This window comes from Lepidochelys kempii, chromosome 6 (assembly GCF_965140265.1).
Source record: "Lepidochelys kempii isolate rLepKem1 chromosome 6, rLepKem1.hap2, whole genome shotgun sequence".
Taxonomy (NCBI): domain Eukaryota; kingdom Metazoa; phylum Chordata; order Testudines; family Cheloniidae; genus Lepidochelys; species Lepidochelys kempii.
Genome location: NC_133261.1, coordinates 11,677,071 through 11,704,919, shown reverse-complemented (window position 1 = coordinate 11,704,919; position 27,849 = coordinate 11,677,071). Strand labels below are relative to the sequence as shown.

The window sequence follows — 27,849 nt, the reverse complement described above, 5'->3', positions numbered from 1 at the left end:
ATATATCCTCATCAATTGGCTACAGACCCAAACCCCTGGGTCTTAGAACAATGGGAAAAAATCAGTCAGGTTCTTAAAAAAGAAGGATTTTATTTAAAGAGAAAAAGGTAAAAGAATCACCTCTGTACTTAGGCTGGTAGTTAACCTTACAGAGTAGCAGAAAATTCAAAGGGCACAAAGGAACCCCCTCTAGCCTTAGTTTCAAAGTTACAGCAAAACAGGGATAAATCTCCCTCTATCAAAGGGAAAATTCACAAGTTGAGAAAACAAAGATAAACTAATATGCCTTGCCTGGCTGTTACTTACAAGTTTGAAATAAGAGAGACTTGTTCAGAAAGATTTGGAGAATATGGATTGATGTCCGGTCCCTCTTAGTCCCAAGAGCAAATGGCCACACAAACAAAGAACCCAAAACAAAACCTCCCCCCCCACCACATTTGAAAGTATCTTTTGTCCCCATTGGTTCCTTTGGCCAGGTGCTAACCAGGTTACATGAGCTTCTTAACCCCTTACAGGTAAGGAGGAATTTAGGCTACCCCTATGGTTATGACAGGAGGTGATGAAGTTGGAAGAGGGGTGGGATAGTGATATGGGACAATGTGGGGACAGGGAAGATTTGAGGGAAAGAGAGAGGTCTCCGTGGTGGGGGAGCATATGGGGGCTGCATTTACCTAGTGGGTAGGACATTGCAGTAGGATTCAAAAGATCTCACTTCAGTTCTAGAAGCGAGTCACTACAGCTCCACCATGCCTAAATAACCCCACCTGTGTAATGGAGAGGGCACTGGGGCTGTGAGGATAAAATCCATCTGTGTGTGTCAGTGGGTCTGGCACTGGGGGGTCAGACAAGCACCTGGCTAGAAAGACACGCCTGCCGGTCCATAGACCACAACACCTTCTTCTAGGCTTTCCACATCTCAGAAAATCATACCAAGCCGGGGTGCCCTAGAGATTTTTCAAGTGTGTTTCATGCCGCTGCCCCTCCTGATTCAAGCTGGTGTCCTATGGCCCTTGACACCTGGATCTCGAAATAGTTCAGATAGGGACAAAAACCTGCTTGCAGCCTAGGAGAGCATCCCAGAGTCACTGGCCCTTGGCAGAGAAAGCGCTGTCCTCTCAAGGTTCCCGCCCCACCCCCTCTCTGCGACTTCACTTCGCACATGACATCTCAAACTGGAGAAACCTGTCCCTGGCGAGCAAGGAGAAAGCTGGGAATGATGCAGGGCAGGGCAGGATTAGTCATGTATGATAAGTGATGAGTGCGAGGTTACACCACGCGGAGGATGCCATTTTGTAGAGAAGGTCTCTGGCACTTCCAGCGCTTCACTGTAATGCTCAAAAACTGCCCCGCGTTCCAGGTAGCTGCTGCTGGGAGAGCGGACATATTTGGGAGCCAGACGAAATCGTCCTTCGGGCCACAGCTTGGAGTACCCTGGTGTATGGGCTGGGTGTGAGGGAGAGGGGGTGGAATGGCCTTTGTCACATCCCCTCTCCTCCTGCTCTCTCAGTGGTATGAAATCGTTGTCACTTACATTGCTTCAGTGTCAATGCTTAGCACAGCCCTCAGCCCGAACGCAGTCTGTGACTGTAGATCAAAGTCCTGCTGGGTAGCAGCCATTTACCCCTTCCAGCTCAGCAGTGTCACTGATTGGGTTGTAAAACAAGACATGGTTTTCAGATTACATAACACAAACCCTGAGTGACTTGTCATCCCCTCAACCCACTTCCCACCCCCAAAAAAACCCCTACCCTCTTGACGGTTTTAGTTTGCACAAAAAGTGAAACATCAGGCCGAGGGTAAATGATTTCTGTAGAAGGAATTCCTTGAAGAGGATTCACTCCCCCGCAAGAATAAACTGCGTAGTGTTATACTAATAAAAATGATACCAACAGGATCTTGTAAGAGGGACAAGGCAAATTGCCATGTTAATTGTAAATACAACAAAATATTCCTTTATGCAATTTCTATATAGATCCATTTTCCACTGAATGCATCCGATGAAGTGAGCTGTAGCTCACGAAAGCTTATGCTCAAATAAATTTGTTAGTCTCTAAGGTGCCACAAGTCCTCCTTTTCTTCACACACACAGACATTCTCACACAGGTTCTACATAAAGGTTGTTATAGTTACCAGCCTAGATGTTGCTCGTGCCAAGTCACTGGCCAGGTGGCCTGGACATGAGAGTGGAACCGAGTCGTTGTCAGATGTGCATCCGATGCTCCTGGAGGGTGGTTGTAGAACCGGACTCAAAGAACACAGTCCCTGGACCCAATTTTTAATAGATCTCTGGTTCAATACAAGTCTATGGAAGTTGCTTCATCATGCTGAATTTCCAATTGAGATGACCATCGATCAGCTCAATCAGCAACAGGTGGTACATCCACGATGGCTAGATGTTATCTTCTTGTTCTTCCTTGATGTGTTTTGGGTGGATTCTGGTTCGCCCTCTGGGGGTCATCCGGTTATCTCCACTTTGCATATTCTTTGGCCCATCAATATCAAGGTTTCAGAGTAACAGCCGTGTTAGTCTGTATTCGCAAAAAGAAAAGGAGTACTTGTGGCACCTTAGAGACTAACCAATTTATTTGAGCATGAGCTTTCGTGAGGTTGAAATTCTTAGGATTAGACTGGCACCATTTACTAACCAATTACTAACCAACAACCAATAACTAACTAACATTTACTAACCAATTATTTCCCTGCTTCAGGCTCTCAATTCGATGCACTCATCATTCATTCTTTTACTTAACAACACAATCGATGATTCTTGATTCATTTAACAAGTTTTATCCCACTATCTATTTTTCCCTCTTCGGATACCAAGATTTACATAGGCATGACAAGGGCCCCCCCCCGCGGGGGAAGAGCATCACAGTGTTGTTTTAAAGAATAGCATTGTTTCTTCAAAGTTCTTATCACTATCCAGCACAGACTCTTTGTCTTGTACCGGCCTGAAATAATTAGCACTTTGGCCTTCCATTTGTTACGGAGTGAAATTCAACAGCATGGAACTGATGTTCATACCTTTTTACAATACCTATTGTCACGGAGTCCCTGGGTGATGCTCTGGAACTGCTCCCCATGAAGCCAGTCAGGACTCTGGGGAAGTCTCCTTTCTGTGAGCAGCCTGTCTTCAGGACACAAAGCTCACACAACTTCCACCTTCCTGGGTCTGACCTCGGAGCATTCAGCATCCTCTGCCCCTCCGTGTGCTTTCCACAGCAAGTCCGCTCAGGCGGGTCTCCTGGGGAAGCCAGAGGGTCCTGCACCCCAACTTCACAGTCAGACGGGACTCTCAGCCAGCCAGTAAAACAGAGGTTTATTAGACGACAGGAACATGGTCTAACACAGAGCTTGTAGGTGCAGAGAACTGGACCCCTCAGCTGGGTCCATTTTGGGGCCAGTGAGCCGGACAACCACGTCTGCACTTCACTTCATGTCCCAGCCAGCCCCAAACTGAAACTCTCTCCAGCCCCTCCTCCTCTGGGCTTTGTCCCTTTCCCAGGCCAGGAGGTCACCTGATTCCTTTGTTCTCCAACCCTTTAGCTCTCACCTTGCAGGGGGAAAGGGCCCAGGCCATCAGTTGCCAGGAAACAGGGTGTTGGCCATTGTCTGTGTCCAGACCCCTGCACACACCTGCCCTCTAGGACTCTGCAATAATCATACACCCTTACCCCACCACCTAGATACTTAAGAACTGCATAGGGGAAACTGAGGCACCTCCACACTATCCAGAAGAAACATCAAGAACAGTCTCACTTTGTCACACCTATATACTCTTTTGTCTATCTTTATTTCTACTGCTACATAATTATAATTCTATCCTACTTGTTTCAGAGGAACAGCCGTGTTAGTCTGTATTCGCAAAAAGAAAAGGAGTACTTGTGGCACCTTAGAGACTAACCAATTTATCTTGTGTAACTTTGAGGGCGACCCAACAGTATCCCTCTTTTGACACTATAATAATACAGTCAATAGTGTCATTTTCTAGATAATCTTTTAGAGCGCATATATTGAGAGGCGAGCTGGGCTCATGGTTCTAGCCTCACATACATTCTTTTTATCCAACAATGCACTCCACACATCCCAATTAACGTGGATAGTTGTATTCCCTACGGTCTCACTTGTTTGTTCTAATAGCTAATAAGTATTTGTTCTAATAGTTAACTCTAGTGCTAACTCTTGCCAGTCAAGATCAAGGTGAATGGAGAACTCTGGTCGTCCTGCCTCCATTGTAAATTGAGATCTTTTTGGCTGTGGCAAATAGTAAGTATGATTTTTAGTGAAAATCGTGCTTACATTACATTTACATTCATCTACCGGTGGATTACTGGTCCTCCCATCCTCCCACTATACAATTTCCCATGAGGTAATACAAACGCATTGCCCATTATACAGTACCCTGGTTTCATTACTTAACTCATCCCATACACAGGATCCCATGGACATATCCTTACTGTGAGGTTCTGAGGCTTCAGGCAGGGATAAGCACACCCACTTTTGAGGTGTCCATTTGGTACATCCTCTAATATCCAATAGTTTTCCGTCCCCCCCAGCCCACTGGCTCGAGGTCCGAGGTAGCCAGTATGATCCCACATGCATTGTGGGGAGTGGGCTAACTTTCCATATCCGAGTCTCCTGTCCTTGTTGCTGTGCTACTTTAATCATAATTTCTCCGAGCAGCAGTTCTGGTTTTACATTACTGGACACATACTGCACCCATTCGTACCGATATGTGTCAAACAGTGATCTTCTTCCTTGTTTTAGTAGGTGTAGCAAGACCTTCGTATTCCCCGATATAACCCAGAACATTTCCTGTCCTAATGTGGAGAGTGCCATAATTTGCATCTCCGTACACCCCATGGCTATGCGGTTCTCTAGCTGTAATTGTTGTTTATGCAACATCCAGGTAGTGGCATTAAGCCATTGCCAAAGATTCCATCTAGCTTTTAGATTGCCAATGCCTGTTTGAACCAGGTCTACGTTTGCGTGAACTTGTTTCTGAATTAGGCTATCTTGTAGTTGGGACAGAGAGCTTAATTTATTCCTAATTACCTGAAGGTCTTCAGTATATATATATATATATATATATATATATATATATATATATATTTAAACACACAACAGTGCTAACAACAAGACAAAACAGAACACAAAACACAATTTCTGTTATGACAGTAAATTCATGGTATTGGGTTGCTCTTCAGCTGGCATCAGCTTTTCCTGATTTTCTGAAAGAGAAAAAGAACGTGTTTCTACCCCTTTTGGGGTGGCAGATTATTGCTTAAAATATTTCTTTTACAAATACTCTTGCTGATTGCAGGCAAAACAGAGGAATTGCCCCCATATTTTCCTATGTTTGTTCTATAGGCAGGCCAGGTTTCAATGGCTTATATCTTTATGGGGAAATTATCCCACTGTTTAGTCATTAAATTCATGAGGTGGGATACCTCAGTTTTCCTTTGTATACAGCAGACCAAGTTTATAACGTTTTTCCTGCTGTGTTAAGCTTTAAGTTTATTTACAGGTAATAGCTGAGAAGCATCATTACCATAAGGAAAAGGAGTACTTGTGGCACCTTAGAGACTAACCAATTTATTTGCTCAATTTAATGCTCAAATAAATTGGTTAGTCTCTAAGGTGCCACAAGTACTCCTTTTCTTTTTGCGAATACAGACTAACACGGCTGTTACTCTGAAACCTGTCATCATTACCATATGACCTTAAAGGATTTTTCCAAAAATCATGCACACTATACATTGTTACAGGGGTACTTATTATCATTAGATTTATTAAAGTTATCTTGTTATCCCTTGGATTATTTATTTAGACAATTTGTTTGCTGACCAGGTGTGTCCTTTATCTGCAGCTCCTTTGTGCTGCTAGTTCTTTCCTTCCTTTATCATTTAGGTCATTTGCATTTTCACAGACGCTTCCTGCTTTTGGATTTAAAGCCATCAGCAGCTCAGAGACTCTATCTTAAAAGGGACACAATCAACTTTCACCAGAGTTTTGATTACTTTCAACTTCTACTTCCAAAACACACAGCAATCTGAAAAAGAAAACCCAACCTATTGTGGCTCCCTTTGGAGCCCTAATAGCATTTTAATTAAGTAGCATGGTATGTTTGCATTTCTTTTTACCCTTCTACAATATACCCTGCACATGTTCTGGGGCAAATGCACATTCCTTCCATAGTTTAACTTCTATAACAATATCCATATCCATTTTTACATAAGGTGTAACTATTTCTTTTGTGCTTACAGAGTTTTCATGTACCTTTATTCAAGTGAATCAGATTACACAGAGCCATTTTAAGACTCAGCGTTTCTAACATTGCTTCTTTTTGTTTTGTGCACCTCACGCCTGCTGTTGCTTCAAAGGGGCACTGTCTCTTTTAATTTCTTAGTTATTTATTTTTTTACTACACTCATGTGGTATTTTGTTACAAAAATAAACAAAAACCAACCAAACAAAAAGAATCCAGAATTTTTTTTCTATTCTCCTGATTTTGACTGCCCTGCTGCAGCCACAACTTAAAAACATTTTAAATTTTGCAAAGCATTGAGTTACCTTTTAAGGGTTAAATGCCAAATCCCGAAGCCAAACAACACTAATTACCTGTGTCTAGCAAAAAGGCCTGTCAGTTTTGCAACTTTGAATTAAAGAGTCAAATGGATTTTTAGTGGCATTATTTAAAACAAAACCAATTGGTCCTTAGAACTTTACATATTTACACACACACAGATACATACACATTTTCTTTTCCTTAACATCCCTTCCACACTGCTCTGTTTTTACATCTTACATTTCCTTTATATATTTGAGGCAGTTAAGTTCCAATAGAACCCTCTTATGTTCTTTTAGCAAATTTGACTAAATTGTCCAGTCAAATGATTTTAAATAGTTTATTTTTGCCTGGCTAATTTACAGACATTCCTTTGGAAAAGGGCCCATTTTTCCTTCAGAATGGCTGCAAAGAAACCAAGAATTATTTTTCTCTAACACTTTTCCTTTTTAACATTTTCACAAAGTTTAGCTGCTTAATTCCCTCCAGCTCTGCAGAGTTAACTTTTCACTCTCTTTTCTCTTTGTAATTATGCCTGGGGGTGCCGTGCATAGGACCTTCTCCCCCTTCACCTACTGTAATGGCTGCTACCTGTTTAGAGGCAAAGCCCAATTTTTGTCTCAGTCTCTTAATTAGTGACTCACAACGACTATGATTTGCAGGTGCTCTGCCCTGCTTCAAGGTTAATTTCTTTACCATACCTTGGAGCACATGATTCTCTCTTTCAATTTTCTCAGAGGCTTTAGCTTGGTCTGCCAGGAATCTTTCTCTCTTTTTGCATTCCTGGAGTGCCTCTCTCACTATTTTCAGCTGACTTTGGGTATCCAATTGTCTGCTCCCTTTTCCATTTGTGCCTTTTCCTCTTTACGAGAAGACAAGCGGAGGGAAGAATCCTTACATGCCTCCCACAACAACCAAATTGCTGCTGCATCTCTTTTGGCAACACTAGAAGGTTTGTATATGAGGCTATACTGAGCCAATCTATCCTCTAGGTCCGAAATAGTGCAGACATCAGCTAGGGCTTGTTTAGTCCAAGGACTGTGCCCAAATTTTTGAAGGATTTGTTTAAAAGATGTAACTTCTTTTACAAAGGGGGTGGCTGGAGCTTCTGTTAATTCCATTCCTCCCTCTGTTATTGGCTTCCCCTGCCTTTCCTTAAACATTTTTACAAGCATACTTTTGTTTCCTTTTTGTTACCCCGATATTGTTCAGCGAGTTAGTGCTGGGCCTTTCGGCTCTTTATTACTCCTGATCTCGTTCAGCGAGTAATTTGGCTTGGATACCGTAATTGTAGCTTTACCAAAGTTTTCTGTTTTTCTCTGTGAGCTTCTACCTCCCGGAGGTCAGGGAGCTTAGGTACCAATCTCTTATAGAGCTCCTACCTCCCGGAGGTCAGGGAGCTTAGGTACCAACCTCCCGGAGCTCTATAAGAGATTGGTACCTAAGCTCCCTGACCTCTGGGAGGTAGGAACTCGCAGAGAAAAATAGAAAACTTTTTTAAAGCTACAATTACGGTATGCAGCTTTAGACCGGTCTCACTGCATCCACATGAGCTAGTTTCAAACCAATATGGTTAAAACCGCGCAAACACTGTGGAACAGGCCTCATGGTATAAAACAGGAGAATGTGAAGAACCAGCCACATGTAAATAGAAACCTCTGATTGAAATATAACCAAAGTCAATTTGAAACAAACCCCGGACCCTATTTGTTAGCACTTAGAGGCCCTGTTGTGCCAGGCACTGCCTGTATCCTGGGCAAGCTACAGTTTAATCATCAAAGAAAACCCAAGAGGTGCATGGCGCACGTGGGAGTGGGAGCAGGTACTAGGCTCTGCACAAACAACATAGGGTAGAACCACCCTGAGTCAGGCTGCAGATTTGTCATGGCATTTTGTATAAAAAAATTACAGAAAATTTAGTAAAAGTCACAGGTCACTAAACTTCCTGTGACTGCACCCTGATTTTTAAAAAAACCCTGCCCTCCTCCTCGCCGTGGGGCACGTGCCCAGCACTTCCCCCAGTGCTGAAAGCCTGACCGCAGCTTGGTGTAGAGGGGTTGCTGCGGGCTAGAGAGGATCTGGGTGGCAAGGCCATTCACTGTAGTTTAGCCTCCTTCCCCCACCATTGTCACTGGGGGCAGAGGCAAATCTGAGTGGCGCTGTAACCCCGCAGACCAGGTCTCAGTACCCAGAGAGAGGTGTTAGGTCCAACCCTGTGAGACAGGAGCCGCCATTGCAGGGTGAGGCACCCATCCAAAAAACAGTCACGGACAAATGGTGAAATCGCTCCATCTGTGACATTTTCCATCCTTGACAAACCTGTAGCCTTAACTGTGAGCTCTCTCCAGCAGGGCTCGGGATCCTGGTGGGGACGCGGACACAGTCTGAATGTGGGGAAAGTGCGGCAGGGAAGCAGGATTCCACATCCCACAGAGGGATCCATGCACAGACCGCAGTCCATCCCCGGGGTAAACTCAGCCAGAGACCAGACCTTGCTACACACCAGAGACTCCCCATGGGCCAGCGTCCCCACCACTGCACCGACTGCGCCAAGAGTTTCAGCAACCCGTCCGCACTGACCCAGCACCAGTGCACACACACTAGGGAGTCGCTGCACCGCTGCGCTGACTGCGGCAAGGCCTTTGCACGGCGCTCACACCTGAGAAGACACCAGCGCGCACACACTGGGGAGCGGCCGCATCGCTGTGCTGACTGCGGCAAGGCCTTTGCGGAGAGCTCAAAGCTGAGAAGACACCAGCGCACGCACACCAGGGAGCGGCCACATCACTGTGCTCACTGCAACAAGGGCTTTGCACAGAGCTCAGCCATGAGAATACACCAGCACACACACACTGGGGAGCGGCCGCACCGTTGTGCCCACTGTGGTAAGGGATTCTGCAGTGCCTCCACGCTGACAGTGCACCAGCGAACGCACACCGGGGAGTGGCCGCATCGCTGTGCTGACTGTGGGAAGGGCTTTGCATGGCACTCAGAGCTGAGAAGACACCAGCCCATGCACACTGGGGAGCGGCCGCATCGCTGTGCTGACTGCGGCAAGGCCTTTGCACTGAGCTCACAACTGAGAAGTCACCAGCGCACACACACCGGGGAGCGGCCGCATCGCTGTGCTGACTGCGGCAAGGGCTTTGTAGAGAGCTCAAAGCTGAGAATACACCAGCGCACACACACCGGGGAGCGGCCGTACCACTGTGCTGACTGCGGCAAGGGCTTTGCACAGAGCTCAGCCATGAGAAGACACCAACGCACACACACTGGGGAACGGCCGCACCTTTGTGCCCAGTGTGGTAAGGGATTCCGCAGTGCTTCCACCCTGACACTGCACCAGCGAATGCACACCGGGGAGTGGCCGTACTGCTGTGCTGACTGCGGGAAGGGCTTTGCGGAGACATCAACCCTGAGAACACACCAGCGCACACACCGGGGAGCAGCCGAACCACTGTGATGATTCTGGTAAGAACGTGAAAAAAAACAATCCACCCACCCGGCACCAGTGCACGCACACTGGGGGGAGGACATTCCGACGGCTGCAGCAAGAGCTTTGCACGGGCCGCCTCCTTGCAATCACATTGGTTCATTCACAGCCAAGAGGAGCAGTACAGCTGTGCTGACTGGGGCAAGCACTTTGCTAGAGTGGCCAACCTCACTCGGTCACGCACACCGGTGCCCCTCTGCCACCGCCAGGGCCTGAGGGGCTTCTGGCAGCCTGTGGGCCTGATACAGCACCAGCAGATGCAGACCAGGGAGTGGTCCTGTCCCCATGATGCCCAGCAGAGAGACTGTGGAGGACAGGGAAGGGGACTTGGCTGAGCAGTGTGGGGAAGAGCAGACAGGTGGAGGGAATTTAGAGCAGATGATCACAGCCTACTGCATTAGGGAGCCCTCTCCCTCATGTAGGTGGGATCCAGACATGTGTCTCTTTCTGTCCCACACTCGCTCACTCACTTCACTGGAATGCAGCCAGGATAACCCCTTCTTCCTCCTCCCATCTAGATGGGACCCAGCCAGGAACTTCCCCCCACACCTAACTCTGTTCCAGCCAGCGGGTGTGTCATAACCATAAGGGTAGCCTAAAATTCCTCCTTACGTGTAAGGGGTTAAGAAGCTCAAATAACCTGGTTGGCACCTGACCAAAGGAACCAATGGGGACAAAATATACTTTCAAATCTGGGGGGGAGGTTTGTTTTTGGTTCTTTGTTTCTGTGGCTATTCTCTTTTAGGACTGAGAGGGGCCAGACAGAAATCCATCTTCTCCAACCCATCCTAATCCAAGTCTCCAATATTGCAACCAGTATAGGTAAACCAGGCAAGGCGGATTAGTTTATCTTTTGTTTTGCTTGTGAATTTTCCCTTTGTTAAGAGGGAGGTTTATTCCCGTTTTCTGTAACTTTAAGGTTTTGCCCACAGGGGAATCCTCTGTGTTTTGAATCTCAATACCCTGTAAAGTATTTTCCATCCTGATTTTACAGGGATGATTTTTCCTTTTTTTTTTTTTTTTAAATAAAATCTTTCTTTTAAGAACATGACTGATTTTTTCCATTGTTCCAAGACCCAGGGGTTTGGGTCTTCGATCATTTTGTAACCAATTGGTTAGGATATTATTCTCAAGCCTCCCCAGGAAAGGGGGTGTAAGGGCTTGGGGGGATTGCTGGGGGAAGAGGAACTCCAAGTGGTCCTTTTCCCTGGTTCTTTGTTAAATCACTTGGCGATGGCAGCATACCTCAGTCCAAGGACAAATAGAGATTTGTGCCTTGGGGAAGTTTTTAACCTAAGCTGCTAAGAATAAGCTTAGGGGGTCTTTCATGTGGGTTCCCGCTGCTGTATCCTAGAGTTCAGAGTGGGGAGGGAACCCTGACGGGGTGACTCTTGGGTGACATCTAGAGGTGGGATTTGCAGTCCTCTCTCAGCATGAATTGGGCTGAGGGGCAGGGCAGGACAGCCCAGTGTGTGTGATTGAAAGAAGACTCAGGAACTGCTCATGCCGTCTACTTTAAATAGAAATGTGATGAAGAAGAACTACGTCCCTAATGTGTAACAAAGGTCTGTCTAACCAGGTGTTTCTTTGCTATTAAAAAAGCTGATGCATTCACACGGCAGGTGGAGAAGCCAATGTGAAGTGCAACCAATCAAAGTGTTCTAGGACCTGACTGACCATGAGGCCTGATGAACTGTGTGACTGGCAGGTGCACAGAAAGCGTTTCCCATTACTCTTGGGGGAATTCTGCACCTACAAATTCTGCAAACAATATTTTAAAATTCTACATATTTCATTTGTCAAAATAACACAATATAATCACACTAGTTTCAGTTATTTTGGTAATTTATTTCAAAATTCCTGTCGGCAAGTATGTCTGTAGCAATGCAGACAACGAAGATTCAGAAAGTGTATTTTGACAAATAGATTCTTTACTAGGCATATTAATACAGAACTTTTTGTAAGAATTCATGTAAACTATAATACAGAAACCTATTTCCTGTACCCCTCAGGAGTAGTAGAAAGGCTTGGGGAGTCAGGGGTAACAGAGGAGCTGAGGGAGAGGGAAGTAATTGCTGGGAGTGAAGCAGGAGGGTTGTTGGGTGTGGGTGGGAGAAGTATGTAACAGATTTTTTTGTGGGGTGGGGGCGGGGATTGTTAGAGAGTTGCGGAGCCTCCCACACGCTTCCCTGGAGGACTCCCTAGCCTCTCCCATTCAGTTAGGCACATCTGTCCTGTCCCTGTGTGTTCCTGCACTCTCCTCCCCCCATCCCTGTGTGACCCTGCACCACCACTCAGCCACCCCTGCCCCCATGCACCCCCCTGTCCCTGTGTGGTCCTGCACCCCCACTCCCACTTAGACCCCCACCCCAGTCTTCCCACCCACCAGCCCTTCTGAACCCCAGCCTATGTGATCCCCGCAGCAGCCCTGTGTCCCCCCGCCCCATATTGCCTGCTTCCTCACCTGGCCCTGTGGGCGGGTTGCTGAGCTGGCTGCCCTCTGTTCTGGCACCATAACAGCTCCTGGTGGGAGAAAGGTGTAACTGCAGCGCCTTGCTGGCAAAATGTATTTTCTGCCAAGGAAGAAAAAATCTGCTGGGGACATGAATTCTGCGCCTGTGCAGTGGTGCATAATTTCCCCAACTCTTCTGTGCGTAATGTCTTGCCGTGCCTTTAAATGAAAACACTGGGCTTCACACACCCCTTGGGACAGCATGAAAGAGTAACAGCCCCCCCACAACCTCCCCAATGTCACTGCCACACTGGGCAAGGAGTGATCTGACCACCCAGGAATGACCCAACTTTTAATGAGATGAAAGGAGGGGCCTGTTCCACAGTGTGTACTTATTGTATGACTGGTAGGGTTGCCACCTGTCCAGGTTTTGGCTTTTGTGTCTGGGTGCCATTTAGGGTTTCTGGGTGTCTGGTTTTTGGGATCTGGCAACCCTATATCGTGCCCGAACCAAAAGTCCAGTTATGGGGTGGGAGGAGGCAGCAGTGCTGAGCGAAGAGAAAGGAGCTGAGGCAGGCGTACCAGAAGGCAAGGGAGGAAAACCATCACTCTGGTCCTGCGCTGAAGACCTACCCCTTCTATCAGGAGCTGGATGCCACCCTTGGTGGTGACCTCACCTCCACCGCCAAGAGCCCTGTGGATACTTTGGCGGGGCTGCAGGCGGTGGACAGGGGGCTCAAGCCTGAGAACGAAGTCCTGGACAAAGGTCAAGTTGGAGAACATTGTGGAGTCGGTGGCAGGGTCATCCAGTGGCACGGCGAGTCAGGAATTCTCCACTCCGGAGGGGTCTAGCCGGTCTCAGCAATCTATTTGTGGCCCACATGACACGGAACAGGAGAACCGTAGTAAATGTTCATTTTGGAGCTCATGCTGCTCAGTTATATGAGGTAGACCTGTTCTTTCCTATGTATATTGTGGCAGTGGGTGAAGAGATAGAGAAATTAAAAAGAAAAAAAAACAAAACCCAAAAGCCTGCACACACAGCCTCAGTCACAAACCCCTCCCAGCCCCACTTCTCAAAACAAATAAGCATTCATTCAAGCCAACTTATAAACCACCATAAGCATACATTCAAATTAGTTTTATAGATGTCATCCACTCACATACACATTCATACTTGTTTTCAGCATTATTTTATACAGAATACGCACACAGCTTAGTTTAAAAGAAATCTAACGGTGTTCAATTGTTCAGTACACCCCACGTAGACAAAATGTAAGGCTAGTTTAAACTATTTTATGTTAAGAGTTGATTGCACTTTTTACCAGAGCTATAAATGTTGTTTTCTGACCTCTCTACACACATACAGACACATAACACTTTAACATCCACCCTTCCCTCCTCTTTCTCAAAACAATTTAGCATACACTCAAACCAAACTGCATATTATTTTATAGATAAACTACTTTAAGCATACGTTCAAGTTAGTTTTATTGACAGTTAAGTCTCACAGACCATCATACTTGTTTTCAGCAGTATTTTATACAAAACACACACAGCCTAATGTCAGGTAAATCTAACAATGTAAAGTTGAACAATACACCCATGTATGAGACAAAATGCAGAGCTGGTTATTGACTTATTTGGCACATTTAGCAAAATACTAAAAAAGAAATGAGAAAATCATGAAACACTTAGGCCTGGCAGAAGCTATAAAAAGCCCTAGAAACATCTGCATTTTGCCTCTTCCCTGCACTGATCTCTGGACTATGGACTTACAATAAAAGGAGCGTTCTAACCAATGGACTCGGGACCTTCCAATCTTTTGGATGCCATCAGAGACTTAACAAGCCAGCAGTTTATTCCATCACTGCTTCAAACTGGACACAAGCACTTTGCAATGTGTATATGTATTTGATTCCTTTAACCATTTTTACCCTCACCTCTTTCTTTTCGCTTATACATAAACCTTTAGATATTAGATACCAAGGATTGGCAACAGCGATTATTGGGCAAGATCTGAGCTGTATATTAACCTGGGTATGTGGCTGGTCCTTTGGGATCAGAAGAACTCCTTGTTTGATGAAGTTGGTTTTCAGTAACCACTCATCATTAAGTCTAGTGTGTGGGTGATGAAACAAGGCCTGGGATACCTAAGGTGGCTGCATTTCTGACTATTAGCCACTGTGGTGAGACAGGAGTTTACTTTTGTTGCTGGTTTGGTATATCTTATGGAAGAATAACCAGCAATTTTGGCGTGTGTCTGCCCTATTTCTGAGCAGTTTGTCCTGAATCTGGTATTCTCCGGTGTGACCCACTGAGTGACACGAGCACATGAGATTATCCCCACATCTGCTACTGCGGGATTCTTACACCAACCTCTGCAGTCTCTGGTGCTGGAAACAGGACACTGGAGTGGACACGTCTGCTCTGATCCCATCTGGCAATTCCCTATGACCTAAGTGATTTTCCCAAGGTCACAGAGGCAGCAAGTGGCAGAGCTAAGAATAGACACCAGGAGTCCTGTAGCCCAGCCCAGCACCGTAGCCACAAGCCCAGCCTCGCTTCCTCATTCAAGGCTCCCAATGCCCCTCAGCATGGCCCAGAGAATGCAGTAAGGCTGCAGCTCATGAGCCCCTCTGCCCTGTGTGCTGGGCTCCTAGACCTGGCTCCGTACCCTTCCCTTGATAGCCGACTCAATGGCTGCTTTGGGCATGCTCTTGCTCCAGCACTGCTTGATGATGTTGGCCAGGTTGGTGTTGAGATCAGGGTTGGGTCTGCAGGAAGTGTCACAAGGGAGACATGGCTGGGATCCCATTCGAAGGCAGTCCAGGCTCCGAGCCCCGACTACTTTAACCCACCAGCCTCCACTCCTCTCCCAGAGCCATGGATATAACCCAGGCGTCCTGACTCTGAATATCCCCCTTGCAAAGCTGGGGATAGGACCTAGGAGTCCTGAGACCCCTGGTGACCCTCCCTGCCCCACACCACCTGCCTAACGCCCTTCCCCTTTTCAGCCACCATTAGCTGTTACCTTAGGCCGCTTGGACCACAGGGACTGCACTTCCCACCACTTATGCAGAACAGCTGCTAGAGTGGGGCAAAGACCCAGGCACCTTAGGGGAGGTGTTGTGGGACAGAGGAAAGGTCCAGTGGAGGAAGGATGGGAAGGGGAGACACTACCCCACAGACCAGCATCCTCTTCTCCAGCAGCCAGAGGGGATGTAGGCCTTGGGCTAACAGAGGTGCTGGGCTTAGGGGCACCAGGGTCAGTGCTACTGGTCAAGGCTGGGCTGGCAGGGCTCTGTAGCCACAGCCTCTGGCTGGAGCTGTGTCACATACAGGATCCATCCCTTCCGTCCCCCCCATACCTTTCTCAGCAAGCACAGCGGCATGGCGAGCTTCTGGAAGAGCCAGCTGCGGTGGGCTTCCCATGGGCCCTTGATAAGTTTGACCTTGGACCATTTGTTGTGGCCAGCGGGAGCAGTACATGAGGTGTGCAGGGCGGCGGGTGGGGCAGCCAGCCTGGGCACCAGCTCCTTCAGCACCACACAGACACACACACAGACACACACATTACACAGATGGGTGATGGATCCTGTGACATATATGTCACACACACACTGCGCAGCCCTCCTGAAACACACATGTAGCACACAGTACAGCCAGGTGTGACTGAGCTCCTGTAACACACACAGACACACCGCTCCCGAAACCTACACGCACACACTACAGCCGGGGTGAACTCCAGTAAGATATGCACACTACACAGCCAGGGTGTGATCTGCAAAACCCTCACATCACACAGTCTTCCTGCAACACCCATACCTACACACCATACACAGCCTGGGGTGTGATCTCCTGTAACACACACACCAACAACACACGACCGAGCAACAAACACACCACACAGCCCGACCCGTCCCTTACTGTGACAGTGACACACTCCACAGCCGGGCCTCAGCCCTCTTGTACTCACTAGTCCCCGCTCCCCTCCCAGAGCAGGGAGAGAACCCAGGAGTCCGGGATCCCAGCCCCCACCCCAGGGGGCTGCCCAGTAACGGGCTCCTGCCGCCTGGGACCAGGTGCCGCGAGCGCCCCCGGCGGCCGGACTCGGGACCCAGGCGTCCGGCGGGGGGCTGGGCCGGAGGGTCCCTGCGCTGGGGCCTCCCCCGGCTGCTGGAGCTGGCGGCGCAGGCGCGGGCGGGGCCTTCCCGGCCCCCTGGGTCCCAGCCCGGCCCCTGCGCAGGGCGGGTCCCGGCTGCAGCTCCGGGGAGCGGGCGGGAGGCGGCCCCGGGGAGGGAGGCACCAGCCGCGGGGCGGGAGGTCGCTGCCCGGGCGGAGGACGCGGCCGGGGCCGGAGCCGAGCCCGGCGATGGCTGCAGCGGGGCCGGCGCAGGTAGGACGCGGGGCGGGGACTCCCCGGCCGGGCACTGGCTGGTCCCGGCTGGGGCCGAGGGGGGCCGGGACCGGGTCCCTCCCGCGCTAGTGACCCCGGGGCTGGGGGCTGCCGCAGCCGGAGCGCTGGGGCCGGGGAGCGGCGCTGGGGGCCCCGGGCCGGGCGGACACGCGGAGCCGGGCCGAGGAGCCCCGAGGCGGCCGAGCCGGGGGCGGGAGCGGGGCCGAGCCCAGGCCTGGGGCGGAGGCGGGGACTCCGGCCGGGGGAGGAGCCTGGTCCCTGCCCTGGGATTCGGGCCCCTCCCAGCGCCCCGCCCCAGAGCCCCGTGGGGAGCCGAGGGCGACTCCTGTCGCCGGCCAGCGGGGCCCGAGTCCCCGGGGGGCTGTGCGGGGGGGTCTCCCTGGGTCACAGCTGCTGGGCTGGGGGTTCCCCGGGAGCCGCTGCCCTCGAACCCGCGTCCCCTGCGGAGAGCCCGGGCTGGGGCTGGCGCGGAGGGTGCTGAGTGTGTAACGCTTGTGCCAGCAGCTGCGGGTGGCGTTTGAGGAGGTGGCTCTGTATTTCACCCGGGAGGAGTGGGAGCTCTTGTCCCGGCCAGAGAAGCAGCTGTACCGGGACCAGATGCTGAGGAATTACCGGGCCCTCGTTTCCCTGGGTAAGGACCAATTTCCCTTCTTTTATTCACTGCAGTGGGCTACCTCATGCCTCAGCTGCCATGTGCCACCGAGTAGCCAAGTGGTGGCAAATGTCAGCCCCTTTCAGGTCGGTTTCTTGTTAAAGGAGAAATCAGGGCTACAGAGCCTCAGGGTAATGTTAATGTAACTGGTTTACTTGCATTATACCTCAGTCCTGGCACAGAAGTGGTTGTAACCACCTCTTCCAGGAATCCCAGCCCAGACACTGAGGGCAGGAACTCTACCTCAAGAACTGACTCTAGTTAGACAAATAAGGCAGAGAGAAAAGTCTCCTGCTGCTTGGAACAGCTCCCCACCAATGTTCCCTCTAAGATTTTACATCCATGTGTGGAATGAATTTTGTTCTGTGCACCATTATGGAGGTGATGTGTGGTGGGGGTGGGGCTGAGGGGTTCGGAGTGTGGGAGATGGCTCAGGGCTGGGGCTAAGGGTGGGGGGGGGGTTAGGACTCTGGCTGGGGGTGAGGGCTCTGGGGTGGGGCCGGGGATGAGGGGGTTCAGGGTGCAGGAGGGGTTTCAGGGCTGGCACAGCAGGTTGGCGTGCAGAGGGTGAGGGCTCTGGAGTGGGGCCGGGGATGAGGGGTTTGGGGTGCAGGCTGCCTAGGGCTGTGGCGGAGAGAGAGGACTCCCCCCAGCCCTCTCTTGCTGTAGCAGCCCAGGGCTGAGGGAGAGGCGCCTCTCCCTGGTTGCGGCAGCTCTGGGGCTGGGGCCAGGGGAGAAGCGCCTTTACCTGGCCGCGGCACCTCTCCAGTCCAGACCCCTGTGGCTGTGGACCTGTGCAACCCTTGATAGTCTGCTGCACGGCCGCACAGCTTAGTGGGAATTTAGCTCCCCACCTCGCCAAAAAGAGGGAACATCATAAATTTAACAACTGCACAGTTGAACAATGCTGCATCCTAAGCAAAAGAACTGGTAGGTCTGCGTAATGGTGCCACCTGCCGTGACTCAGCCCCCAAAGCAAATTGAGATGGGTCGTAGATGTTGCTGCTTCAGAGTACGAACTGAACTTGCCTGGCGGGAGACAGGAAGAAATCTCTAAGGAAGGTTTATTTCATTATTCTCCTGCTTGGGATTTCTTGCGCTTTCCTCCTAAGCAGCGTCCAAGACTGGGGCCTCATTGTGCCAGTTGCCATGCAGACGCACCCTGACCGAGATCAGGGTTCTGTTGTGCTGGGTTTCACAAACATATAAATAGAACAGGAGTACTTGTGGCACCTTAGAGACTAACAAATTTATTAGAGCATAAGCTTTCGTGGGCTACAGCCCACTTCATCAGATGCATAGAGTGGAACATATACACGTACAGATAAGTTGGAAGTTATCATACAAACTGTGAGAGGCTAATTAGTTAAGATGAGCTATTATCAGCAGGAGAAAAAAACTTTTGTATTGATAATCAAGATGGCCCATTTAGAAAGTTGACAAGAAGGTGTGAGGATACTTTTGCGTAGAGACTGTCCGGTTTGGCCAATGTACATGGCAGAGGGGCATTGCTGGCACATGATGGCATCTATCACATATCATATATCTACGCAAAAGAATAAATGGACACAAATCTGACATCAGGAATCATAACATTCAAAAACCAATAGGAGAACACTTCAACCTCTCTGGCCTCTCAGTAAAAGATTTAAGGGTGGCAATTTTGCAACAGAAAAGCTTCAAAAAACAGACTCCAATGAGAAACTGCTGAGCTTGAATTAATATGCAAATTAGATACCATTAACTTGGGTTTGAATAGAGACTAGGAGTGGCTGGGTCATTACACATATTGAATCTATTTCCTTAAGTTAAGTATCCTCACACCTTTTTATCAACTGTCTAAATGGGCCATCTTGATTATCACCACAAAAGTTTTTTTCTCCTGCTGATAATAGCTCATCTTAACTAATTAGCCTCTCTCAGTTTGTATGGTAACTTCCAACTTATTTGTATGTGTATCTATGTATCTCTCTTACTATATGTTCCATTCTATGCATCTGATGAAGTGAGCTGTAGCCCACGAAAGCTTATGCTCTAATAAATTTGTTAGTCTCTAAGGTGCCACAAGTACTCCTGTTCTTTTTGCGGACACAGACTAACACGGCTGCTACTCTGAAACATATAAATGAGTCCCTGCCTCCAGAACTGATTCTTTCTCCCCAAACAGGCTGTTCAGGTTCCACACCAGACTTAATCCACCGGATCGAGCTAGGGGAGGCAGAGCTCTGGATCCGGGATGCCGAGGACTCCAGGGAAAACTCAAGACCTGAAAGCCCCTCCTCAGGTGAGTCATCATTATCCAATCCCTTCTGATTTACCCAGCTGCTAGCGGAGGGATGCTTAATGTAGAAGGCAAAGGCAGAGCGAGATTGACTAGTGGGGAGCAAAAGGGAGACAAATTGAGGCTGGGAATTAGGAGCTATTGTTTATTTGGAAGGGGAAGGAACCATTGGGAGAGCTCCCCTCAGGACAAGATGGATTCTCCATTACTGGGAGTCTGTCAGTGGAGATGGGGCATCTCTTTCTCAAAGCCCTGCTCTAACTCAGCCAGGAGTTACTGGGCTGGAGGCAGGAATTGCTGGGGGAGATTCTTTGTCTGGGATAGGGAGGAAGCCAGGCTGGATGGGTACAATGAGCCTGTCTGGCCTTGATATCTATGAATCCTAGAAATCATAAAAATGTGGGACTGGACGGGACCTCTGTAGGTCATCTCATCCAGTCTCCTGCACTAACAGGACTAAGTATTTTCTAGACCATCCCTGACAGGCGTGTTTCTAACCTGTTCTTAAAAACCTCCAATGATGGAGATTCCACAGCCTCACTAGATAATTTTGTTCCAGTGCTTAACTATCCTTAGAGTTTCAAAGTTTTTCCTAATGTCTAACCTAAATCCCCCTTGCTGCAGTTTAAGCCATTACATCTTGTCCTGGCCTCAGTGGATAAGGAGAACAATTTATCACCCACCTCTTTGTAACAATCTTTTACGTACTTGAAGACTTTTATCAAGTCCCCCACAGTTTTCTCTTCTCCAGACTAAACAAACCCAATTTTTTCAATCTTTTGTCATTGGTCGTCATGTTTTCTAGACCTTCTTGTTGATCTCGTCTGATACTTTCCAAGTTGTCCACATCCTTTCTGAAGTGTGGGCCCTAGAACTGGACACAATACTCCAGTTGAGGTCTTACCTGTGCTAAATAGAGTGGAAGAATTACTTCTCGCATCTTGCTTGCAACACTTGGAAAACCGCACTCTGAGAGTAGTTATTATGGTTCACAAATAAACTGAAAGAGTATCTCGAGTGGGATCCGGCAGGGATCTGTCCTGGGTCCAGCTCTGTTCCATATCTTCATAAATGATTTGGACAGTGGCACAGAGAATACACTCATAAAGTTTACAGACGAATCTAAGATGGGAGTGGTAGCAAGTGCTTTAAAGGACAAGATTAGAATTCAAAAGGTTGTTGATAAACTGGAGAAATGGTGTTGCTCCATTATTTTTCCAGGTTTTGAAGTTAAGCTGACTGGTCTATAATTCCCTGAGTTGTCCTTATTCCCCTTTCTATAACTGGTTACTATATTTGCCCTCTTCCACTCCTTGGGTCTCTCTACCATCCTCAGCGATTATCTCTAAGAACATGTGAATGGCTCAGAGATCATTTCAGGCAGTTCCGTAAGTATTCTAGGATGTATTTCATCAGGCCGTGCTTACTTGAAGACCTCTAACTTGTCTAAGTAATTCATAACTATTTCTTTTCCTATTTAGGCTCAGATCCTACCCCACTGACACTGGTGTTCACTATGTTAGCCGACCGATTACAGCTAACTTTTTTGGTGAAAACTGAAACAAAAGAGGCATTTAATGGCAGTTTGGCCACTGCTGCGTTTTTTCTTATTGTCTTTCCCTCCATTTAGTAAGGCTAGCCTGTCCTTGGTCTTCCTCTTGCTTCCCACGTATTTGTAAAAAGATTTCTTATTCCCTTTTATATCCCTAGCTAATTTAATTTGTTTTTTGCCTTGGCCTTTCTAATTTTGTCCCAACATGCTTGTGGGGTTTTGTTTTTTTGATATTAATCCTTTGTAACTTGACCTAGTTTCCATTTCTTGTATGACTGTTTTTTGAGTTTCAGGTCATTGAAGATCTGGTTAAGGCAGGGGGTCTTACTATCATACTTCCTATCTTTCCTACTCATTGGATATCTGACCTACGATGGGACCTAAAAATGATACAGCCCTAAAGCTGTGAAAGAGAAGTGGATTGGAGAGGGGGAGGTGATGAACTTGGAAAAGGGGTGGGATAGTGATATAGGACAATGTGGGGAGGTGGGAGATTTCAGGGGATGCTGTGGGAAAGAGAGAGGTCTCCGTGGTGGGAGGAGAATATGGGAGCTGCATTTACCAAGTGGGTAGGACATTGTAGTAGGATTTGAAAACATCTTGGTTCATTTCTAGAAGCGAGTCACCACAGCTCCCCCATGCCTCAACTTCCTCAAGTGTGTAAAAGGGAATTGGAAATGGAAAAGGGATTGCGGCTCTGAGGATAAACTTCATCTGTGCGTATCAGCAGATCAGACACTGGCACTTGGGGGTCAGACAAGCACCTGGGTAGAAAGACACGCCTATTGGTCCATAGACCACAACACCTTCTTCTAGGCTTTGCACACCTCAGAAAATCATACCAAGGCAGGGGTGCCCTAGAGAGTTTTCAAATTGGTTTCATGCCTGAAAAATCTGATTCAAGCTTTGTGCGCTGGTGTCCTATGGCCCTGGGGCACCTGGATCCAGACATAGCTCAGAGAGGGGCAAAAACCTGCTCGCAGCCTGGGAGAGCATCCCCGAGTCACTGGCCCTTGGCAGAGAAGGTGCTGCCCTGTCAAGGTTCCCATCCCCCGCCCTCTCTGCCGCTTCACTTCACACGTGACCTCTCAGACTGGAGAAACCTGCCCCCAGCGAGCAAGGAGAAAGCTGGGAATGACTCAGGGCAGGGCAGGATCCGTCATTACTTCCGCCAAAAAATTCAAAGTTCTGCGGACAATATTTTAAAATTCTGCATATTTTATTTGTCAAAATAACACAATATTATCACACCAGTTTCAATTATTTTTGGTCATTTATTTCAAAATACCTGTCAGCAAGTATGTCCGTAATAACAAAAAAGATTCAGGAAATGTTTTTTGACAAATAGATTCCTTACGAGGCGTGTTAAAACAGAACTCTGAGTAATAATTCATTTAAACTACAATACAGAGCCATATTTCCCGCACCCCTCAGAAGCAGTGCAAAGGCTTGGGGGAGCCAGGGGTAACGGAGGAGCTGAGGGAGTGGGAAGTCATTGCTGAGAAGGAGCCTGGGTGCGAACTTGGAGGGTTGTTGTGTATGGGTGGGAAAAGTATGGAACAGGCTTTTGGGGTGGAGAGCGGGGTAGGGGGGCAGGGAGAGATTGTTAGGGAGCTTCCCCCATGCAAACCCTGACCAACCCCTAATCTCTCCCATTCAGTTAGGCACATCTGCCCCTATCACCATCTGTACCCCCACCCAGCCAGTCCCCTCTCCCTATGTAGCTCTGCAAACCTCCCCCATCACTGAGTGTCTCTGCACCTCCCTCTCCCCCGTGGCCCTGTGCCTCCACTCCCATTCAGCCCCTGCCCCAGTCTATCCTCCCCCACTAGCCCTTATGAGCCCCTGTCTGACCTGACCCTCCCCCACAGCCAGCCACTCCACAGTCCCTGTCTCCTGACTCCCTCACTGCAGGGAGCTGCAACTTTGTTCTATCACCACAGCACCCCTTGGTGGGCAAAAGGCGGAACTACAGCAACATTTTGGCAGAAGCTTTTTTCTGCATGAAAAATTAGAAATCTGCGGGGCTCATTAAACATCCGTGCACGCAGTCGCACAGAATCCCCCCCCCCCCCCCCCGAGTGGGTCATGTACCATGAGTGCGAGGTCATGCCACGCAGAGGACACCATTTTGTAGAGCAGGTCTCCGGCACTTGCAGCTTTTCTTTGTAATGCTCTAAAACTGCCCCGCGTTCCAGGCAGCTGCTGCTGGGGGAGCGGACATGTTTGGGGGCCAGACGAAAGGCTCCTGTGGGCCATGACTTGGAGTACCCTGGTGTATGGGCTGGGTGCGAGGGAGAGGGTGGCCTTTGTCACATAGAATATAGAATATCAGGGTTGGAAGGGACCTCAGGAGGTCATCTCCTCTCCTGCTCTCTCAGTGGCACAAAATCTTAGTCACTTACAATTGCTTCAGTGTCCATGCTTAGACACCCCTCAGCCTTAACACTGTCTGTAGATCAAAGGCCTGCTGTGTGGCAACCATTAATTCCTTCCAGGTCAGCAGTGTCTCTAGGTGATTTGTCATCTCCTCAACCCCTCCCCACCCCGAGGATTTTAGTTTAGTTTTAGTTTTGTGCAAAGAATGAAACATCAGGCCAAGGCTGAATGACTTCTTTAGAAGGAATTCATTGAAAGGGACAGACTCCCCTGCAGGAAGTTACCTTGTGCTAAACAGCTTTATACCGGTCTAACTGCATCTACATGAGGGGATTATAGCCCCTCAACTAGTTTCAAACCAGTATAAACTGCACAAACGCTGGGGAACAGGCCGTGTGCCATAAAACAGGAGATAGTGCAGAACCAGCAACATAAATAAAAACCTCTGATTTAAATAAAGCCAAAATCAGTGTGAAAACAAACCCTGGACCCTGTTTGTTAGCACTTAAAGCCCCTACTTCTGGATCAGGGCCCCTTTGTACAAGCTGCTGCCTGTTGTCTGGGCAAGCTACAATTTAAGCATAAAATGAGACCCAGTAGGTGCATGGCATATGTGGGAATAGGCACTGCATAAACAACATAGGGTAGAATCATAGAATATCAGGGTTGAAAGGGACCTCAGGAGATCATCTAGTCCAACCCCCTGCTCAAAGCAGGACCAATCCCTAATTTTTGCTCCAGATCCCTAAATGGCCCCCTCAAGGATTGAACTCACAAGCCTGGGTTTAGCAGGCTAATGCTCAAACCACTGAGCTATCCCTTCCACCCTGAGTCAGGCAGCAGATTTGTCATGGCATTTCATATAAAAAATTACAGAGCAGTTACAGTAAATTTAGTAAAAGTCACAGGTCATTAAACTTCCTGTGATGGTTCCATGATGTTTAACAAAATGTGCCCTCGTCCTCGCCCTGCCAAGGGGGTACTAACTGCCCAAAGAAGCACTTTTCTCCCCCCAGCACTGCAACCCTAACCCCAGCCTGGTGCAGAGGGGTAGGAGGAGGCTAGAGACGAAATGGGTGGCAAGGCCATTCACTGAAATTTGGCCCGCCTCACCCACCATTATGACTGTGGGCAGGGGAAAATCTGAGTGGCACTGTAACCCCGCAGGCCAGGTCTTAATGTCCAGAGCGAGGTGTTCAGTCCAGCCCTGTCAGATAGGAGCTGCCATTGCAGAGTGAGGCGCACATCCAAAAAATCAGACAGAGAAATGGGGAAATCGCTCCATCCATGACATTTTCCATCCTTGACAAACCTGTATCCTTAACCATGAGCTAACACCGGGATTGTCTCTGCTCTCTCCAGCAGGGCACGAGAGCCTGGGAGGAATGAGGACATGGTCTGTCTTTGGCAGGAGCTTCAGCCAGTCCTCAGTCATGAAAATACACCCGCATATGCACACCAGAGAGCGGCTGTACCACTGTGCTGACTGCGGAAAGGGCTTTGCACGGAGCTCAAACGTGAGAAGACACCAGCGCACACGCACTGGGGAGCGACCACACCACTGTGCTGACTGCAGCAAGGGCTTTGCAGAGAGCTCACTCCTGAGAACACACCACCGCACACGCACTGGGGAGCGTCCGCACTGCTGTGCTGACTGCAGCAAGGGCTTTGCAGAGAGGTCACACCTGAGAATACACCAGCGCACACACACGGGGGAGCGGCCGTACCACTGTGCTGACTGCGGAAAGGGCTTTGCGGAGAGCTCAAGCCTGAGAAGACACCAGCGCACGCACACTGGGGAGCGGCCGTACCGCTGTGCTGACTGTGGCAAGTGCTTTGCACAGAGCTCAATCCTGAGAAGACACCGACGCACACACACCGGGGAGCGGCCGTACCACTGTGCTGATTGCGGCAAGGGTTTTGCACAGAGTACAAGCCTGAGAAGACACCAGCGCACACACACTGGGGAGCGGCCGTACAGCTGTGCTGATTGCGGCAAGAGTTTTGCAGAGAGCTCAAACTTGAGAACACACCAACACACACATAGCGGGGAGCTGCTGCACTGCTGTGATGTTTGCGGCAAGAACTTCAGCAACACCAATGCACTGACCAAGCACCAGCGCACACACACAGGGGAGAGGCCTTTCCAATGCACTGACTGCAGCAAGAGCTTTGCAGAGAGCTCAAGCCTGAGACGACATCAGCGCACACACACCGGGGAGCGGCCGTACAACTGTGCTGACTGTGGCAAGTGGTTTGGTAGATTGGCCAACCTCAACCGGCACCAGGTCACTCACACTAACACCCCTCTGCCATCGCCAGGGCCTGAGGGGCTTCTTGCAGCCAGTGGGCCTGCCATGGCATCAGCAGATGTAGCCCAGTGAGTGGTCCTGTCCCCCTGATGACCAGCAGTGATTGCGTGGGGCAGGGAAGGGAACTTGGTTGAGCAGTGTGGGGAAGAGCAGACCAGTGGTAGTAATTTAGAGAAGATGGTCACAGCCTACTCCATTAGGGAACTCCCTCCTGCCCTCCATGTAGGTGGGATCCAACTACGTCTCTCTGTTCCACACACACTCATGCATCTAGAGGGGATGCAGCCCGGACAACCCCCTCCCCTCCACCCCTGCAGATGGGACCCCGCCAGGAACTTCTCCCCACATCTATCTCGGTTCCAACCAGTGTGACTCTTGGGTGACATCTAGAGGTGGGATTTGCAGTCCTGTGGGGCGGGGCAGAACGGCCTGGTCCATGTAATTGAAAGAAGACTCAGGACCTGCTCATGCCGTCTACTTTAAATAGAAATGTGATGAAGAAGAACTACGTCCCTAATGTGTAAGAAAGGTCTGTCTAACCAGATGTTTCTTTGCTATTAAAGAAGCTGATGGGTTCAGATGGCATGTGGAGAAGCCAATGTAAACAGTGTAAATCTTTAAGGTGAGCCAATGAAAATGTTCTAAGTCCTCACTGTCTGTAAGGCAACTGTGGCTCTCTCCCCGTGCATCAGGAGGCTGTGCAGTCCCAGCTGCGCTTGAGCTGTAGGAATTGGGATACCCACGGGCAGATTTCTCGAGGCTTGTGCGAAAAGGGCTGTGATCGGGGCACGCTACAGTGCAGAGCGAAGGTAAAGGAGCTGAGGCAGGGGGACCATAACGCGAGGGAGGCGGACTGTCGCTCAGGTGCTTCACCTAAGGCCTTCTGGTTCTATAAGGAGCTGGATGCTATCCTCAGTGGAAACCCCACCTCCACTGCCAAGAGCCGCATGGATACTTCAGAGGGCACAGAGGCAGCGGAAAGAGGACCTAACCCAGAGGCTGAAGTTACTGATGAAGAGGTGGAGTTAGATGAGGATGTGCAGCTCCTGGCAGGGTCATCCAGTAGGCCAGGCAGCCAGGAACTGTTCTCCACTCCAGAGCTGTCTAGCCAGACTCAGCAGTTGCTCTTCAGGGAGCAAGAAGCAGGAGATGAGATGCCTGGTAAGTGGCTGTGGCTTGTGTAGTGTGGAGGTGGGTTCAGGCTATAGAAATGTGGGAGGCTGGCTGTGTTTCTGTGAGCTGGACGATTCCCCGTGTAGCTAATTGGTACGGTGGAATTGGTACGGTGGTCGGGTGTTGATGCACGTCGAGATCTCACAGAAATCCTGCAGGGAGATCTCCAGGAAAGTATCCTGGAGGTACTTGCCAATCCTCTGCTGAAGGTTCTGTGGTAGAGCAGCTTTGTTCCTTCCCCCATTGTAGGAAACTTCCCGCGCCATTCGGCAATCACTTGTGCAGGGACCAAAGTGGCACACATGCGAGCAGCATATGGAGCAGGGCAGAAACCACAAGCGTGGAGTAGCTGTACCCTTTTCCCCTGCTTACCCTTAGCAGTGAGATGTCCGCTAGAACGACCCCCACCTGTAGAAAAGCGTGGGAGAATTTTAGAATTTGTTCCCTAGAATGCTGCACCACGATGCTTGCAAAGAGTGTGTGCTCTTTTCTCAGTGTGGAGTCAGTCCCCCGTCCCAACACTCCCCATGCTTTGGGTGTTCACAGAAATGTGTGCCTCGCTAGGGT

General features: G+C 49.2%; 1 protein-coding gene and 1 long non-coding RNA gene across 2 annotated transcripts in view; one reads left to right on the top strand and one right to left on the bottom strand.

The window, feature by feature from the left end:
* Positions 1-27,849, top strand: part of LOC140913070 (uncharacterized) — a 33,008-nt gene that overhangs the window by 4,215 nt on the left and 944 nt on the right. Inside the window, 8 exon segments of the mRNA XM_073348766.1 lie at positions 8,917-10,000; positions 10,002-10,106; positions 10,108-10,391; positions 15,243-15,265; positions 16,541-16,912; positions 17,435-17,564; positions 19,753-19,869; positions 25,160-27,270. Coding sequence (XP_073204867.1) covers positions 8,917-10,000; positions 10,002-10,106; positions 10,108-10,391; positions 15,243-15,265; positions 16,541-16,912; positions 17,435-17,564; positions 19,753-19,869; positions 25,160-26,181 — 3,137 coding nt within the window. The 3' untranslated portion in view covers positions 26,182-27,270.
* On the bottom strand, positions 44-5,056 carry LOC140913701 (uncharacterized). Its single transcript, XR_012159642.1, has 3 exons — positions 3,025-5,056; positions 2,131-2,528; positions 44-1,643 (listed from the first exon to the last, which is right to left on the bottom strand). It is a non-coding gene; the product is annotated as an uncharacterized lncRNA (long non-coding RNA).